We start from the raw sequence: 19,093 nt of genomic DNA, 5'->3' as shown, positions 1-19,093 counted from the left end.
CATACCCGTGCAGACTGGGAGGTGCAGGGACGCTCGGCCTGTCAAACATGCTCGCCGCCGGAGATACGTATCAACGACTGCTCGCAGAGTTCCCTGACCTCACCACACCTACGTTCTCATCAGCGGTGAACAAGCACGGCGTGGAGCACCATATTGCCACCGACGGCGCTTCGACTCTGCTAAGCTCGCGATCGCCAGGGAGGAGTTTGCCACCATGGAACGCCTCGGCATTGTGCACCGCTCGGACAGCCGGTGGGCCTCCCCCCTGCACATGGTTTCTAAGGGTAACGGCAGTTGGCGCCCCTGCAGCGATTTTCGTCGCCTGAACAATGCCACAACCCCTGACCGGTACCCCGTCCCGCACATACAGGACTTCTCCGCCCACCTGGGGGGGGGGGGCACCATCTTTTCCAAAGTAGATTTGGTGCGGGGCTACCACCAGGTACCGGTCCACCCTCGGGACGTGCCCAAGACAGCGGTCATCACGCCATTTGGACTCTTTGAGTTCCTGCGGATGCCCTTCGGTCTCAAGGGGCAGCGCAGACGTTCCAGCGGCTGATGGACTCTGTGCTACGGGATATGCCGTTCTTGTTTGTTTACTTGGATGACATTCTCATGGCCAGCGCATCCGCAGAGGAGCACCTGACGCAACTCCGGCAGTTGTTCGAGCGGCTCAGTGCACATGGACTCATAGTCAACCCAGCTAAGTGCAAGATTGGCCTGTCGTCCATCGACTTCCTCGGCCACCGTATCTCCCCGCAACAGCGTCGGCGCCAGAACAAATCTGACGGCCGGGCCTACGGTTTTCACGGGGGGGGGGGGGCATGAGCATTAGGGCTGTCAAATTTACATTCTATATTTGAATATTCTTCTTCTTGTGAATTTTTTATTAATTATTAATTATTTGCTAAATTAACCTTCGAATGTGCGCTTAGAATCCTCACTTGTGCTCTGCTCTTTTCCCCCGTTGTTTTCCATTCGTGCACAGACGCTACAAGCAGATCGCGTGAGCTTACTCGCAGCAAACAGCCCACTGCAACAACACACTGATACGCTCACTGCACTGCGTCACAGTCGGCTACTAAATGGCTAAGCCCAAAGAACCTCGAATCAAAGAAAAAAGTGGTGTGTAAGGTATGCCATTGTTGAGCAAGTGTAACACTCCACAACTAAGTTACGAATTTAAAGCAACATCTTCAAACTAAGCACCCATCAGAATTCGCGCAGGCCTGTGACGAGGCGCCAGCTGCTGGTTTAGACTTGTTGTTTGGACCACGAGAAAGCCATTTTCTTATATCCATCGTGATTTTACAGTTAGCTAGCTAGCTCAGTCGATTTTGCCACATTTTTAAAGTATCCTTTTCCTGTGTGTCACAAGCAATTACCACCTGAATGGACAAAATCACACACTGATGTTCCGCTCCGGTGTCCTGCTAACCCCGCTCCTCCACAATCACGAAATTTAAGCATTTTATTTCATTGATTATTATTATTATTGTTTATGTATTTAAATGTGCTATGTGCATTAATTAATTTTAATTTTTACATGATGTTTAAGTACTAATTTTCACATCATCATTGGGTAATTGGCGGGGGGCACAACTTTCATTTGGGGGGGCGAGGCCCTGCCAATGCCCCCCCCCCCGTAGCGCCGACACTGCCCCACAAGGAGCCGTTCCGCTTCCTGCTAAGAGTGGACACCGTCGCCAGTTTTCCATGCCCCCGCACTGTGAAGTTCCTGCAGGAGTTCTTGGGCATGGTGAACTTTTATAACAGGTTCATTCCCCACGCAGCTCACCGCATGCGGCCTTTGTACGAGGCCCTGTGGGGCAAGGAAGCCAAGGGCGAAATAGACTGGGGATGGACAAAGCTTTCGACGACGCCAAATCTGCGCTGGCCAATGCGCACCCATCCCCCACTGCCCCAATTGCCCTCACGACCGACGCCTCTGACTATACGGTCTGGGCGGTGTGTGAGCAGCGCCTGGCAGCCCCTTGCCTTCTTTAGCAAACAGCTTAAGGACAACGAGTGGAAGTACAGCACCTTCGACCGGGAGCTCCTGGGTCTCTTCCTCGCCTCCCGACACTTCAGGTTCCTGTTGGGAGGCCGCCGTTTCACTGCCTTCGTTGACCACAAGCTGCTGACATTTGCCATGGCCAAGACCTCCGAGCCGTGGTCCGGGCGCCAACAGCGTCAACGGACATCCGGCATGTGGCTGGCAAAGACAACTTGGCCGCTGACTGCCTCTCCCGGGCGGTGGCCGGGTCCGTTCACTTGGGACTCGATTACGCTGCCATGGCTGCAGACCAAGCCGCTAACGCGGACATCCAGGCCTATCGGACAGCCGCTACAGGGCTGCGGTTGGAGGATATGGTGTTTGACAGCGCCAACGCCACACTCCTCTACGACATTTCCATGGGCCAGCCCCGCCCCCTGGCGGCGCCGTGTTTTTGACGTTATCCATGGCCTTTCCCACCTGGGTGTGAAGGCGTCCACTAAGCTGGTGGGGGCCAAGTTTGTCTGGCCCGGCCTCAGGAAGGACATCAAGGCCTTGGCTGACTCCTACGTGGCATGCCAGCGTTCCAAAGTACACCATCAAACCAAAGCCCCCTTGGCGCCATTCCTGGTGCCCGAGAGGCGTTTTGACCATGTGAATGTGGACCTGTTGGGCCCCCTGCCCCCCCTCCCATGGGTTCACTCAACTTCTCACCATGGTGGACAGGACCACCAGGTGGCCGGAAGCTGTTCCCGTCATCGACCACGTCTACTGAGGTGGCCCGGGCGTTCATCAGGTCCTGGGTGGCCCGTTTTGGCACGCCGGCTGACCTCACCTCTGACAGGGGTCCGCAATTCACGTCGGAGCTCTGGACTGCAGTCGCGGAGGGGCTGGGGGTGAAGCTCCACCGCACCACAGCATACAACCCGCAGGGCAACAGACTTTGTGAGCGGTTTCTTCGGTCTATGAAGGCCGCTCTTCATGCCAGCCTCACGGACAGCTACTGGGTCGATCGCCTCCCGTGGGTCATGCTTGGCCTTCGCTCTTCCCCCAAGGAAGACCTCTAGCCCTTATCCTCCAAGCTGGTTTACGGCCAGCCGCTGCGTGTCCCGGGTGAGTTTCTCCCGGACGCTGTGGCCCCCTGGTCAGCAGCTTCTCATCGGGCTGTGGCCCGGGACAGTTCCAACGCTTTCGCTTTGATCACTACATCTCACCACAGCCTCCTTCAGTCCTACATCCACAAGAATCTGCTGTCGGCCAGGTACGTATTCATCCGCCACGTCAGCCACCGTACCCCTGTGCAGCCCCCCTACGACGGGCCCTTCCGCATCCTGGAAGCGTGGCCTAAGAACTTTGTGGTGGACATGGGGGGCAAGCCGGAGCGGGTCTCGGTGGACTGTCTCGAGCCTGCCCATTTAGACCTGGGTGGGCCGGCCGAACTGGCCCTGGCCCAGCCTCGGCCCCCGCCCGGGCTCCAACTCTGTCCCCTGCCCCCACCCCCTTACCCATTCAGCGCAGCCATTTTGGCCGCCTGGTCCGCCCCCCGAGACGTTGATTGTTTCACTGAGGACTGTTCGCCTGTTGGCTATTTGCGTTTCACTGAGTACTTTTGTGTTACATTACTGTTTTGCATTTTTTCGTGACGACAAATTCTGGGGGGACCTGTGTGGTGATACACAATTGAGGGTAGATTCACCAGGGGCTGCTGCCCCTTTAAGGCAGATGTTCAGCGTGCTGACGTAAGCACTGCTTAGAGTTTCCGGGGTGGAGCCATGTTTGCAGCTGCTAGCGGTTGGTTAGCTGGTTGCCACGAGAGATTGTGCTGTATCGACTCGATCTCTCCGTCTCCTCATTCCTGCACTCCCACAATGTAATAATTAATAAAGATGAGCTGATTGACACGTAATAACTCAAATACAGTCAATAAATAATAGTCTTCACTTAAGAATAAAAGTGGCATTATTAATCCAGCTTTCCATATCAACTCAAATATATTTAATTAAAAGCCTTATAAAAGTTAAAGAAATCCAATGCTAAAACACACAATAAAAAGCATGCATAAAACAAATGCGTTCAACAACAACAAAAAAATTCATAAAAGTTCATCCAAAACAAATGTTATTTTCGTTAACAATAAAAAATGTGCTTAGATAAACGATATACATGGAAAGCACTGAATAACATGTAACCCTGTAGTTAAATTATAGGCCTTAGATATATTGCACTATTAGATAAGAGTTTGGCCTATGTTTGTTATTTTGTTTACCTTTTGAATATGAATATATTATGTTGTTGATATTGTTCTGCAAAACAGTTGTTCACCAATGTGAAATGCATTTACTTTTATTGTTGAAAACTTACCATTGTTGTGATTGGTTGGCTGTGGAGAGAATAAGTTACCTTGAATGTGATTGGTTGAGAGGGCATCGGGGAACGTCAGCGCGAGCAGACTGAACAGTGAGAGAGAGGAGGTCACTCGTCCCTTGTGTGAGCAAAACGGAGCAGTTTGATGTCGAGTTGTTATATGCTATTTTGCGGTGAGAGAAATGTAATTGAAGTTTAGTGAACAGTGATGTGTGCGGGTGTCTGACCGAGACCGATCCCGGGAACTGTTTGTGTGGACTGGGGAGACAAACTGACTACTCGTCAGTCCCATATGTGGACCCAACGACGTTGCGGAGCGAGCTAGCCAGTCGGTGTTCGTTGCTAGCACAGGAAGACGCGCGAATGGACTGAATGTGGTAAGGGGCTCTCCCCACAGTGAGTCGGGCCGTCTTCTAGTTTAGCGAAGTAACGTTATCAGTTACAGTATAGCGGTGTGTTCATGCGACCATCGAGGAACGCAGAAGGAGTCGTCTGTTGCAGTGTTGTGCTGCCGAGGTGAGCGCACGGTTCGACCGTGAGATGGTGCTAACGGCTAACTAGCCAGTTAGCTAGGAGGGCTGCCAGCCTGACGTTCGCTGCTGCGCTGCGGCGGGAAGCGCGAGACGAAGAGGAGCATTCATTCTTTGTGAGTACAAGCCGGATGTGCGGGCTCAAAAGGGGAGTGAAGAGGGCTGTTTAGGGCCCCAACGTACCCGATAAAGAAACAGGCCTGCAACTGGGGGTTGACTTTCTTTTATTTTTATTGCCGGCTTAGTTATAGGGTTGTTGAGCTGTATGCTAATGTGTTGGTCTGATTCATTTGTGTGTATATGAGTGCAGATGCTTGTTAGCCATTGAGGCTTATTACTTTCATTCATTCTAATAATTATTACTCATAATACATTTGTATATATAATTCTATGTACCTGTGTGAGTGTGGATTATTCATATGTGTTTATTCCTTTGGTGTCTAGGCTATGGTAAGTGAAATGTTGAGAACCCCTTAAAGGGCTAGTCCACCTTTTTACTGGAAGTAACCTAGTGACACCCAGAGATGTGTAGACCATAGTATATAACCTTAAAGGGCTAATACACCATATTTTAGAACCTTAAAGGGCTAGTCCACCGTTTTAATATGAGTTACTCGGTGACACATTGAGGTGTCTAGACCATGTTAGATGGCCTTAAAGGGGTCATATGCCACATTTAAGCGCCTTAAAGGGGTAGTCAACCTTTTTAGTTGGAGTTACCAGATGACACTGTAAGACATTTAGAGCCTTTAGAACATACTTTAAACACATAAGAAGCAAAGTTAGCATACTTCAATAGTTTATTGGATACCGAGTTGTATAGAGAACTCAGGAGCGTTGTCCTTGACAGTTAAAAGGGATAGATAGCGCTACAAACAAACAATGGTTAAGTGGGAAATGTGTTAAATAGAGGTAGCCAACTGACTGGTGAATTGGGTCGATAGCTAGAGCTTGTTGAAGGTCTGGAGGACCTTCTTGGCCACATCATCACAAGCTTCTTCCATCACGAATTTTACACTGGGTGCTGGTAGGACTTTGAGATCACCACTGAAAGACATGGTCACCCCAGGCACATGCACCTTATAGTTAAAGTACAAAAATCCATCAGGCTGCACATACTCACAGTGGAGTTCAAAGTGTGGGTTCCCAAGTCCATGCATCTGGCACAAGTTATGAAGCAAGGACAGTGTTGAGGATTTCTCTGTGGGTACCATATGCACCTGAGGGGAGAATGAGGGGGAGTAGAGGGTACATTTAAAGTTGGGGCTGTCCAGGATGTGCCTGTGTGGCTTGGCAGGCAGCAGCTGAACGTATTCAGGACACATCTGGGAAGCTTTCAGATTCCCCTTCCAGGACGTGGTTGAGCGATGCCACTTAACCGAGATAGTGAAGGAAAACTTCTTCTTAAAGGCTGGAGACAGAGAAGAGAACATAGATATGAATGAGATGGAATGCCTTGAATTAGGGCCAGAGCCGATATCCTGTTTACTAGATAGCGCACCATAACTACAACACTTCCATTGATATAGGATATATAGAAGCGAGGGTATAACATGCAACATGTGTTATGCACTAATAACGTTGAAAGTTTGCAGGCATGTGATATGCGTGAGTATGTAAGCTGCTGAATAATTCTCTTAATGCACCTTGTAAAATCAAGCCACAAAGTTCTGTCATAAGTAGGCATATGAACATCAGAATCAGAATCATGTTTATTGGACATGTAGGTTTGTACATACATGGAATTTGACTCTGGTTCCGTGGCTCTCTTGGTGTACTTAACATAGAATAACACTACAACACAACAAACTTAAGATATATACACAAAGATTGACTTATACAGGCAAAATAAGAGGTGATAAAGTACAATGGTGCCAAAAATATATTAGAGATGCTGAAACAGATGTTAGCAGATTACTTACATACATGCATGAGGTAGGTAGACATGACAGCATACCAGTGTATGTACAATGTACAGTGCAGTATAGTATATACAAAATGGTTGGGATTCATTTGACAGTGTTAAGCATTCATTTGAATAACAGCCCAAGGAATGAAACTGTTTTTATATCTGGTTGTTTTGGGGTACAGGGTTCTGTAGTGCCTGCCAGAGGGGAGGAGTAGGAACAGGTTGTGACCAAGATGTGATGGGTCTGCAATGATGTTGCCTGGCCATTTCCTGAGTCTGGAGGTGTATAAGTCCTAAATGGAGGGCAGGTTGGCACCAATGATTTTCTCTGCAGATTTAACTGTCCGATGTCGTCTGTCCCTGTCCTGTTTGGTGGCCGATCAAAACCAGACAGTGATGGATGTGCAAAGGACAGACTGGATTACTGCAGTGTAGAACTGAATCAACAATTCCTGAGGCAGGTTGAATTTCTTGAGCTGGCGGAGAAAGTACATCCTCTGCTGGGCCTTTTTGATGATTGTTTCTATGTTGGATACCCACCTTAGCTGGGAGATTGTAAGTCTGTAAGTTTCCACTGTAGACACCGTGCTGTTGAGTATGGTGAGTGGGGGCAGTGCTGGGGGACTCCTCCTGAAGTCCACTTTCATCTCCACTGTTTTGAGCATGTTCAGCTCCAGGTTGTTATGGCCACACCAGAGGGCCACCTGATTGACCTCCTGTTTATATGCAGACTCGTCATCATCCTGGATAAGGACAATGATGGTTGTGTCATTCACAAACTTAAAGAGTTTAACAGATGGGTCACCTGAGATGCAGTCATCTGTCTGTATGGTCAGTAGGCAAACTGCAGAGGGTCGAGCACAGGGCCTGTGATTTCCCTCAGGTGGGCCAACACCAATCTCTTGAAGGAGTTCATGACCACAGACATTTTTTTTTATCACTTTAGTTTTTATTGAAAGTTTTTAGGTCAATACAAACATGGCATCCGTATTCAGAAGTAAACATTAAATTATCTACATTTACTTGCACACAAGCCCAACAGGGCAACTCAAAACAAACAAACAAAAAACCACACAAAAAAATGAACTACAAGTGCTTCCTGTGGGTCTAACTTTCCAGTCTTAAGTGTTGTCATGAATTATGTTGTCGCATGTTTGCTCCTTAAACCATGTCCATTTCTTCCACTGGTCTTCCATCCGAGGTAATGTAAGTCTCAATCGATGATTTAAAAAATCTTTTATCACTTTCATGAGGGGCGTATATATTTACCAATGTCACTGGTTTGTTCTCTAACCTACCCTTCACTATAATATATCTCCCCTCCTTGTCTCCAATCTCCCTATCATAATCGAATTGAGTTTTGTTTGATATTAAAATTGCAACACCTCTCCTACGCCCTTCCTTGTAGGAGCTATAATATGAATGTCTGTACCCATATTTCTTAAGTTTCCCATGCTCTGTCTGTGTTAAATGGGTCTCTTGGAGGAATATGATTTGTACATCCTCCTTTTTTAGCTTAATCATAACCTTTTCCCTCTTCTTTAACATATTTAGACCATTAACATTCAGCGAAATTATTTTAGTAGTGTGAACCATCTAGACATATTGATACTCTTTTTCCATATATTCCCACAGAGCTCCAAACAAAAAAACTACAAATATAAAACACATTAATCAACAGCAAAAATAACTTCCAACTAAAGGGGCCTAACCACCCCGAGTCCCCGTTGGTAGGTGAAGGGGAAATCCTTTTCAGAAAGGGCCCCACTCTAGACTTGACATTTTGCCCATCACATGGGATAGGCCTACAGCCTTGTCTAGGCATATCCAATGTTTGGCAACCGTATAGCCTACCTCTCTCAGTGGCATGTGATGAAAAAGCCTTTTGTAATGGAGCTCAACTCAGTCAGAACAATACCAATCCTACTTTCTCCGATAGGCCTGGAGCTTCTCTTTCGCTCGCTGTGCAGCTTCACGTCTTCCTTTCGCGCCTTGGACTTGTTGCCACCCTGCTCGCAACCCAGTCGCCTCCACTTGCTCTGTGGCCGTGGTTGCCGTGTCATCGTCTGGTATCTCGATGTCGCAGCCTCTCGTCTTCATGTCCATCGCAGCTTCCCTGGCATTGTCGTATGTCTTCGTTCCGTTGTTCCAGTGGATCTTTATTTTGGCGAGGGGTGTCTGGAAACGAATTCCTTTACCCTTGAGCACTTTCTTAATGCCCAAATATGATTTTCTTTTCTGGACCGCTTCAGCTGCGTAATCGTGATCAAAGTAAATACGTTTGTCCCCTATCTCTATCTTATTCTTTTTCCATGCTTTCTTGAGAATCATTTCTTTTATATCAAACTGTTGAAAGTTCACCACTATTGACCTGGGGGGAGCTGTCGGAGGGGTTTTTTGAGCGAGGGCTCTGTGAGCTCTTTGTATCTGGAGATTGGTCCCTTCTTCTAGGTCAAGTTGAGTATTCAAGAATTGTTCCACGTACTGGGTAATGGAGCCTCCCTCCGTTTCCTCTGGCACACCAAAGATTCGAATATTGTTCCTCCTTGACCTCCCTTCCAGGTCCATTATTTTTTCTTACATCTGGCGCATTTGGGTCGACATGTCCATCAGTAGTTCTGTCGAGTCTGCCTGCCGTTCCTCTAGCTCGGCTATGCGCTTCTGGGCCTTAATCATGTGCGCTTTCTGCGCCTGTATTTCGACGTTGCTCTCTGCAAACTTCTGTGTCATCTCTTCTCAGAAGCAAGCAATCTCTTTCTTCACTTCCCTTTTCACCTCATCTTTGAGGCTGGCAAAGTCACCTCGTAGCTCTTGTTTGAATTCTTGTATCTCTTTAGTGATAGCTGCTAATCCAGCACGTAATGTCTCAGCTGTATCCGCCGCCATCGTAGCTTCTTCTACCTCATGTTTGCTACTACCTTGCTCCGACTATTTCTTCGCTCCCTGTGTATCTGGTGCGTTACCCTTTTGGATTGTACGGCTACCTTTACTCGAATTAACTCCTCTTCTCATTTCTCACCTTTTTTGTGTCGAGTTTAGTGTTTTAGAGAATTTATTTTAGCCAACTTGCAAGAGGCAGAAAGTTGTGCTGCTACTCAAGTCGTCATCTTACCGGAAGTCCGTGACCACAGACATTAAGACAATGGCTCTGTAGTCTTTTGATCCTCTGATACAGGGTTTCTTGGGGACTGGGATGATAGTGGAGTTCTTACAGCAGAAGGGGACTTCAGACAGCTCCAGTGATCTGCTGAAGATCAGTTTGAAAATGGGGGCCAGCACAGACTTTAAGATAGGAGGGTGATACGTCATTCGGGCCTGGTGCCTTCCTGATCCTCTGTCTCTGGAAGAGCTGGCGCACGTCCTCATCCCTCCTAAGAGCAGGTGGAGGTTAGAGTGGTTGGCAGGGAGTGCAGTTGGTTGTGTATTGTGGCTGGAGAGGTTGAGGGATGTGAAAATTTGCTTTTCAAACCTGCAGTAAAACCCATTTAGGTCGTCAGCCAGTTGATGGTTCCCTGCCGTTTTGGGGGGGGGGGTGGTCTCCTGTAGTTGGTAATGTCTTTCAAACCACTCAAGACTGATGATGGGTGGTTGACAAAACAACCTGTTTTTCAACTTTGCAGAGTAGCACTTTTTTGCCACACTGATCTCCTTTGTGGGTGTATTTCTTGCTTTGTTATACCAGATCCTACCTCCACTCCTGTAGGCTTCCTCTTTGGCCTGATGAAGCTGCCTGAGTTTTGCTGTGAACCAAGGCTTATTGTTGTTAAAGATTTGGTGGGAACATAAATGTCCTCACAAAAGCTGATAATAAGATGTCACAGTGTCAGTAAGTTCATCCAGGTCTGCAGATGCAGCCTCAAAAACACTCCAGTCAGTGCAATCAAGGCAGGCCTGGAGCTCCAGTTTTGACTCACTGGGCCATTTCCCCAGTTTTAACTACAGGCTTTGCAGATTTGAGTTTCTGCCTGTAGGTTGGGATAAGATTAATCAGACATCGATAAGAGAATCCCAGGGCTGCACGGGGGACAGAGTGATAGGCATCCTTTAATACTGTGTAGCAATGATCCACAGTGTTTTTGTCTCTGGTGGGACCTTTAACATATTGTCTGTATTTTGTCAGTTCATGGCTGAGGTTTGCTCAGTTGAATTCCCTAAGGATAGTGAGTAGGGAGTCTGGATATGTGCACTCCATGTTTGTAATTTAATTAACCAGGTGTTTTAACGCCTCTTTAACACAGGCCTTGGGTGGGATATAGACACCGAGCAGAATAAATGATGAAAATTCCTGCAGTGAAAAGAATGGTTTACAGTCAATGAAAAAGGTCTCTAAGTGAGGGCTGCATGATTTCTTCAACATCAAAGAAGGCTGAAACAATTCATCTGGATACAATGTTTATCGACAGATACATTTAATCAGTCAACGAAGGGAAATCTTCAGTCTAGACATGACCACAGGTATCCCCACCCCTTATAAATAATAGAGTACAATACAGTTGCATAAAGACCGAAACCAATGACCAGTTTCATGAGCAAATATGGGTGTGACCATTAACTAGAGTTTTGATGGCCATGTGTACTATTCACAGAGGGGATTAGGTTAAGTTTACAATCGCAGCATTATAATATGGTGACAGCTGTACTCTTAGCCCCCCCCCCCCCCGTTCAGGCATGGTCATTACCTCTTAACATCTTTCATTCCCCATTCAAACCAGCGTTCCTCCCTATCAGGGATGTGTACATCCTCATCCTTGAAAGAGTGGCCACTGGCCTGTAGATGGTTGTAGACTGCGGAGTCCTGGCCTGACGTATTAGCTCTCCAGTGTTGCGCCATTCTTTTGGTGAGTGGCTGTTTAGTTTCCCCAATATACACTCACTGGCCACTTTATTAGGTACACCTTGCTAGTACCGGGTTGGACCCCCTTTTGCCTTCAGAACTGCCTTAATCCTTTGTGGCATAGATTCAACAAGGTACTGGAAACATTCCTCAGAGAGTTTGGTCCATATTGACATGATAGCATCACGCAGTTGCTGCAGATTTGTCGGCTGCGCATCCATGATGCGAATCTCCCGGTCCACCACATCCCAAAGGTGCTCTATTGGATTGAGGTCTGGTGACTGTGGAGGCCATTTGAGTACAGTGAACTCATTGTCATGTTCAAGAAACCAGTCTGAGATGATTCGAGCTTTATGACATGGCGCGTTATCCTGCTGGAAGTAGCCATCAGAAGATGGGAACACTGTGGTCATAAAGGGATGGACATGGTCAGCAACAATACTCAGGTAGGCTGTGGCGTTGACACGATGCTCAATTGGTACTAAGGGGCCCCAAAGTGTGCCAAGAAAATATCCCCCACACCATTACACCACCACCACCAGCCTGAACCGTTGATACAAGGCAGGATGGATCCATGCTTTCATGTTGTTGACGCCAAATTCTGACCCTACCATCCGAATGTCGCAGCAGAAATCGAGACTCATCAGACCAGGCAACGTTTTTCCAATCTTCTATTGTCCAATTTTGGTGAGCCTGTGCGAATTGTAGCCTCAGTTTCCTGTTCTTAGCTGACAGGAGTGGCACCCGGTGTGGTCTTCTGCTGCTGTAGCCCATCTGCCTCAAGGTTCGACGTGTTGTGCGTTGAGAGATGCTCTTCTGCATACCTCGGTTGTAGTGAGTGGTTATTTGAGTTACTGTTGCCTTTCTATCAGCTCGAACCAGTCTGGCCATTCTCCTCTGACCTCTGGCATCAACAAGGCATTTTCGCCCACAGAACTGCCGCTCACTGGATATTTTCTCGTTTTCGGACCATTCTCTGTAAACCCTAGAGATGGTTGTGCGTGAAAATCCCAGTAGCTCAGCAGTTTCTGAAATACTCAGACCAGCCCGTCTGGCACCAACAACCATGCCACGTTCAAAGTCACTTAAATCACCTTTCTTCCCATTCTGATGCTCGGTTTGAACTGCAGCAGATCGTCTTGACCATGTCTACATGCCTAAATGCATTGAGTTGCTGCCATGTGATTGGCTGATTAGAAATTTGCGTTAACGAGCAGTTGGACAGGTGTGCCTAATAAAGTGGCCAGTGAGTGTATAAGCCACAGCAATCCTCCTGGTACTTAACCGCATAGACTATATTGCTCTGTTTGGACCAGGGGGGTGATCCTTGGGGTGGACTGATCCTTGGGGTGGACCAACTTCTGACGCAGTGTGTTTTGGGGTTTTAAAGCAACTGAGACTCTGCATTTTGAAAATACACGCCTCAGCTTTTCTGACATTCCCGCCACATACGGAATCACCATTGGTTTACGCTTAGGCAGTTGCTGTCCTTCTTCTCTCTTCGATCGGCTGGTGCACTGTTAGGGCGTCTTCCTGGCTTTGACAAACACCCAGTTAGGATAACCACACTTAACCAGGGCCTGTTTAATGTAGGTATTCTCCCCGTCTCCACCCGCTGTGTCAGTGGGGATGTTGTCAGCTCAGTGGTACAGCATCCTGATGACTCCTAGTTTGTGTTAAAGCTGTGTTGTCCACCTGTGATTCTTCTTCCATACTTCCTCTTGCAGACTCTCTGGGTATCGCAACATGTTTCTCTGTAGCTAACTTGGGTGCACTCACCTTGCAGACCATGAATGCTGCCATCATTAGTTATCAATCCATGACAACCCCCTTGGAGTCTATTTGTTCCTGCCATTTTTCTTTCCAAGCTGTCACAAGTTATTTCCCTTGTTGTCAGACCAATGTTTCAACAATTCAATCGTGCAAATATAAAATGAAAAACATAGCTGTAAGCAGGAATAAACGTGGTCCAAGGAGCCCTCAGACAAGGGCCATTTATGAGCTATCTGTCAAGTTTGGTTGTCCTAGTTCACAGATAGGGAATTTTATCCAGAGTTGTGCATTTAACTTCTGGAGTGATTCTGAATTGCTGGTTTATCTAGAACAGAGTAAGTATCATCTTTTTTGCTTAACGAATTGCTATTAGTCTTATTCCAGCTGCTTGAGTATTAATCCTTTTCTCTAAACATCTGCTGCTGGTTCCTAGTTAGATCTTATTCTAGCTGTAGCTGTCTTATTATATTTACCTGTCTTATTTATTTATTCTAGCTGTAGCTGTTTTTCACCTAGTGTGTCCTTAAATATTTCTTGTTGCCGAGCTGTTTTGACTTAGGTATCCTTTTAGCTTATAGATATATTCCTGTGGCCAGAACATCACAGGGATTTATAAGTCTGGCCTGATTCAGTTTTAATCCAGTGTACATCTTAACTTCTGGAGTGATTCTGAATTGCTGGTTCATCTAGAATAAAGGAAGTATCAACTTTCTTGCTTAACAAGTTGCTATTAGTCTTATTCCATCTGCTTGAGTATTAGTCCTTTTCTCTATACATCTGCTGCTGGTTCCTAGTGGGATCTTATTCTAGCTATAGCTGTCTTATTCTATTTACTTACTTGTCTTATTTACTTATTCTAGCTGTAGCTGTTTTTCACCTAGTGTGCCCATAAATATTTCTTGCCCCAGTGGATCATCTATTTCCATTTCTTTTTCTTGGAGCCAATGAAGGGGAGTTCAGTTTTGTCACTGTTGAGTTTGAGAAGGTTTTGCTGCGTCCAGACTTTAATTGCAGACAGACAGGAGTTGATGTGAGAGAGGGGTGGATTGTGAGGGGATTTGGTGCTGAGGTATATCTGGGTGTCATCAGCATAACAGTGAAAGTCCAAGTTGAAATGGTGGAGAATCTGACCAAAAGGAAGGATGTAGATGACGAAAAAGGAGAGGGCCAAGAACAGAACCTTGGGAAACACCTTGTGTGACTGTGGATGGAACAGAGGAGTGGTTGTGAAGTGAGATGAAGTGTGACCTGTTGGAGAGGTAGGACTGGAGCCAGCTGAGTACGGTGCCTTTAATACCAACATCTTTAAACCTGGTGAGCAGGATGTTGTGGCTCACAGTATCGAAGGCTGCACTCAGGTCGAAGACGATGAGGATGTTAAGGGCTCCAGTGTCAGCAGAGGTGAGGAGGTCATTAAGTATTTTAAGGAGTGCAGTTTCAGTGCTGTGGAGTGGGTGAATACCGAACTGGAGGGGTTCAAGTAGGTTGTTGGAGTGTAGGTAGGTTCGGAGTTGTGTGGCAACAATGCGTCCCAGGGTTTTAGAGAGGAAGGAGAGATTGGAGATTGGCCGGTAGTGGTTGAGGCAAGATGGATCAAGACCGGGTTTCTTGAGAATTGGGGTGACAGCGGCTGTTTTGTAGGCAGAGGGGACAATTCCATGGGACAGTGAAGAATTGAAAAGGTTGGTGAAGTAGGGGTATAGGGCAGGGAGGCATTTCTTCAATAGGAGGGTGGGGAGGGGGATCAAGGAGCAGGTTGTGGATTTTGATAAGCTGATGAGTTCAGAGATAGTGGTAGGGGCAACTGGAACAAACTGGGAGAGGAAGCGATCAGGGGGAGGGGTAGGGAGGTCAAAAGGAATGGGGAGAAGAGGGGCCGGAGTAGGTGCTGCCGAGTCAGATGTTGGGGACAGTGATTTGTTGATAGCGGCGATTTTGTCTGCAAAAAATTGGAGAAATGAGTTGCATTGTTCAGGAGTAGAGTTGGGGAGGGCATTGGCACGGGGCTTGAGGAGTTTGTTTACAGTGGAGAAGAGGGTGCGGGGTTTACGATTGGAATCATTAATAATGATGACAGGCAGAGGCTTGGGTTCGCTATGGGTTCCCCAGTCTCACCTGTAGTGGCCAACTTGTATATGGAGGAAGTGGAAAAGAGGGCTCTGATGTTCCATCCAGGGACAACACCGAGCCATTGGTTCCGGTTAAAATTAAATCTCAGGATGTACCACATTTCACCGACCCCATTAACTCTGTTAACAACCACATCAGGTTTACCAGGGAGAATGTGAAAAATGACAGATTAGCCTTTTCAGACTGTGAAATTGCAACTGGTGATGGGGGACATTTGATTGTTGATGTTTACCGCAAACCAACACATACTGATCAGTACTTAAGTTTGACTCTCATCATCCACTGGAGCACAAACTAGGAGTCATCAGGATGCTGTACCACTAAGCTGACAACGTCCCCACCGACACAGCAGCCGGGGAAGGGGAGAAATCCCACACTAAACCGGCCCTGGTTAAGTGTGGTTATCCTAACTGGGCATCTGTTAAAGCCAGGAAGACGCCCAAACAGTGCACCAGCCAATCGAAGAGAGGAGAAGGACAACAGCTACCTAAGTGCAAACCAGTCGTGATTCTATATGTGGCAGGAGTGTCAGAAAAGCTGAGATGCGCATTTTCCAAACACCGCATCTCAGCTGCTTTCAAACCCCAAAACACACTGCGCCAGAAGTTGTTCAACCCCAAGGATCAGGTCCCCCAGCAAAAACAGAGCAGGACAGTGTATGCGGTAAGTGCCATTGAGGATTGCTGTGACTTGTACATTGGCGTAACTAAACAGACGCTGGCCAAGAGGGTGGCACAACACAGGAGAGCTAACACGTCAGGCCAGGACTCCACAGTCTACACCCATCTACAGGCCAGTGGCCACTCTTTCAAGGATGAGGATGTGCACATCCTTCATAGGGAGGAATACTGGTTTGAACGGGGAGTCAAAGAGGCCATCTACTATGTTAAGAAGGAATGACCAACCCTGAACCAAGGGGGGGGGGCCTAAGAGTACATCTGTCACCATCTCTGAGTGCTGTGACTGCAACCATTGTATTGTTTATAAGGGTGGGGATACCTGCAGTCAGTTTAGACTGAAGAGGTCACTTCGAAGAGTGATGAAACGTTATCTGTCAATAAACGATGTATCCAGATGAACTGATTAAACCTACTTTGACACAGCTGTACTAGTCCACTTACCCTCCACCAACACCCTTTTGGCCATGGGTGCAGCATGGTGGGATGAATACACAACCACTGCTGACCCCGTGTCCAGGGAGACATCTTCTACCCCCTCTGTCAGAACACGCAATACCTTGAAAGGGAGAGATTAATTATCAAAAGGAACAACAAAAAGAAGAAGAAATTAATATATGTGAGCACATTTCATCAATTTATGCAAACCTTAGTTTGGCTGAAAAGACAAATTTACAGATGGTAAAAAAAACAAAGCTGTGGAGGTAACTGGCAACTATTTCACATTAGCTCTGTTAACTCTTAGCTAAAACAATGCAAAATGTGTTTTAGGATAGACTATGTGACAATCTTTGGGATTGGCTAAAAGTGGTAAACTTTCAACTATTGGGGCTCTCTGGAACTAGTACAAAAGCTCCCAATGCTGTGGACTTATTAGATAAAGTATTAAGGAGCAACGGGAAAGGTCACGAGTTGTCTATGTATTATTCCATGATGATGATGTCTCCATTTTACATTGCTGATTGCAACTATTCCCTAATCCTCTGTGAAATCGTACACATGGCCACTGAAACTCTAGTTGGCGGTCAAGCCTATTTGCATATGAAACCAACCGTTGGTTTTGGTCATATGCAACTGTGCTGTTTATAAGGTGGCAGGATACCTGTAGTCAGTTGAGACTGAGGAGGTCACTTGGATGAGTGATGAAACGTTTCTCCCACTAAAAACTGTGTCCAGATGAACTGATTCACCTTTCTGTGACTCTTTAAATACATTTCAATGCCATTATCAATACACCAGAAAGGACACACAAAGTTTTGTGGCTACTTTAAAATGTTACAATTGCCTAAACACTGTAAATACAAAGATCTCATTGTTAAATTACTTACCGACTACAATACTGGGTTGGTGCTGACTACTTGTACTGGGCAGCAGCAGCACACTTTAAAAATCAAACAACGTTGTCATTATTTTCATTGACCTCTCGGTAACTGCATATGCTCCCTGCAAGACTGAAAAGTAAAAGACAATCAACAACTCAAGCATGAAGTCATGAAACTGGTGACTGGCCATGAGCAATCATTTCTCAGAGCCACACTTATGCTAAAACAGCATTTATGCAGCATCAAAAAGAAAAATACCAAGCCCAACCAACCAGCCCTTTCACACACCCAACTCCAACCCCATATAATATCTGGCTAACCAACCTGCATTAGCTCCTCTTGCTTGAAGCTGATCTTCAACCCCTCAAGGCAGAGCTGACGCTTCTCTGTGCTGAGGCACACTTTAAGGTGCACCCCACGTTTCAGTGAATGGCCGTGCAGCAAACAGATGGCTTCTGCAGCATGAGCTGGTGAGCCATATTTAGCGTAGGCAAAGCCGCGGTTCTGTCCACTGAAGTTCATCATGAGGCGGAACTCCCAGAGAGGCCCCGCGGTGTTAAACAGGGGAATCAACTGATCCTCGTAGGTGTCCCATGGTATCTTTGTGATGTACACCTCACAGCCTGCTCCTGGGGCTGGGCCCTGCCAGTCTACAAGAGAAGAGTATAGCACAGTCAGGGAGAGCAAAGTGCAGGAAGATAAAATGACTAGAATGACTCACCTTGCGCCACCTCATTATTTTTGGAAGACATATGGCCAAGTTAGCAGTTACCAGGAGATTTTTCAAGATTTTTTTTTATATGTGAGAATTGATCAACATCCAAGTCAAGGAAATTACAATTTGATCACAATGTTTGTCCATAATACTTTGTTAAAAACTGTGTTAAGCAATAATAAGCATTTCGGGGTTGTCACACCACAGATAAATGTGTTACTAACCACCCAGCCAAATTTGGATTAAAAAAAATAAAATATCGCCAAGTATATAAAATTTGGTTCCAAAATCAGGAAAAACAAAACAAACAAACAAACAAACAAACAAAAAAAACAGCAGTATTCTCTGCTCTGTAATGCAGGGGGTGTGCCCACTGGAGGCGCTGGAAGGCTTTCTGGCAGACAGCCCTGAAGGCAAACTTCTCCCACAAGCCCACATGACTAATAGTCCATGGGCCAGAGCCCAAAATTTCGTATTTCGGTACACTCAAGGTGGCAAAACTTACTTATAATTTTTGAAAGGATCCATGTCTGTAGATGATATTTTGGTATGATAACCATTCCTGAGTGGCAGCTGTATCACAGTTATCAGCTCATGAAGTTAACCACCCCCTAAAGTAAATTGCATTTTAGACGCTGGTGCATATCCTGGTTTAGCCTCATGGTCAGGACATTTTTCCATGTTCTATAATATTGTCTTTGGTATCATTTTAAAGGGGACCTTCTTAGCTTTCATTCAAGCCCTGTTGTGGATATTTCTCACAAATATAGAGGTCACTTGAGCTCTTCAACCCGTCAATAACACACATCTTTCTGCAATGTTCGCCTAAACTATATACTTTCT

At 46.5% G+C, this 19,093-nt stretch overlaps 1 protein-coding gene across 1 annotated transcript; it reads right to left on the bottom strand.

The window, feature by feature from the left end:
• Positions 1 to 5,834: 5,834 nt before the first annotated feature.
• LOC130110548 (dead end protein 1-like) lies at positions 5,835 to 18,287 on the bottom strand. The gene is made up of 4 exons (XM_056277690.1): positions 18,257 to 18,287; positions 17,860 to 18,185; positions 16,658 to 16,772; positions 5,835 to 6,301 (listed from the first exon to the last, which is right to left on the bottom strand). The coding sequence occupies exons 1-4, from the start codon at positions 18,285 to 18,287 to the stop codon at positions 5,835 to 5,837; spliced, it is 939 nt and encodes a 312-aa protein (XP_056133665.1).
• Between the last annotated feature and the right edge of the window lie 806 nt (positions 18,288 to 19,093).

The sequence above is a fragment of the Lampris incognitus genome, chromosome 1 (assembly GCF_029633865.1).
Source record: "Lampris incognitus isolate fLamInc1 chromosome 1, fLamInc1.hap2, whole genome shotgun sequence".
Classification (NCBI taxonomy): Eukaryota; Metazoa; Chordata; class Actinopteri; order Lampriformes; family Lampridae; genus Lampris; species Lampris incognitus.
Note: the sequence above shows the minus strand (reverse complement) of the source record. Positions and strands in the feature narration are given on the sequence as shown.

Excerpts from the sequence above, each read along its gene's own strand:
- LOC130110548 (XM_056277690.1), bottom strand. The coding sequence starts at position 18,287 with ATGTCTTCCAAAAATAATGAGGTGGCGCAAG. Across the intron at positions 16,773-17,859 it reads AGCAAGAGGAGCTAATGCAG|GTATTGCGTGTTCTGACAGA; the intron begins GTTGGTTAGCCA and ends CTCCCTTTCAAG. Across the intron at positions 6,302-16,657 it reads CAAAAGGGTGTTGGTGGAGG|CCTTTAAGAAGAAGTTTTCC; the intron begins GTAAGTGGACTA and ends CTCTGTCTCCAG.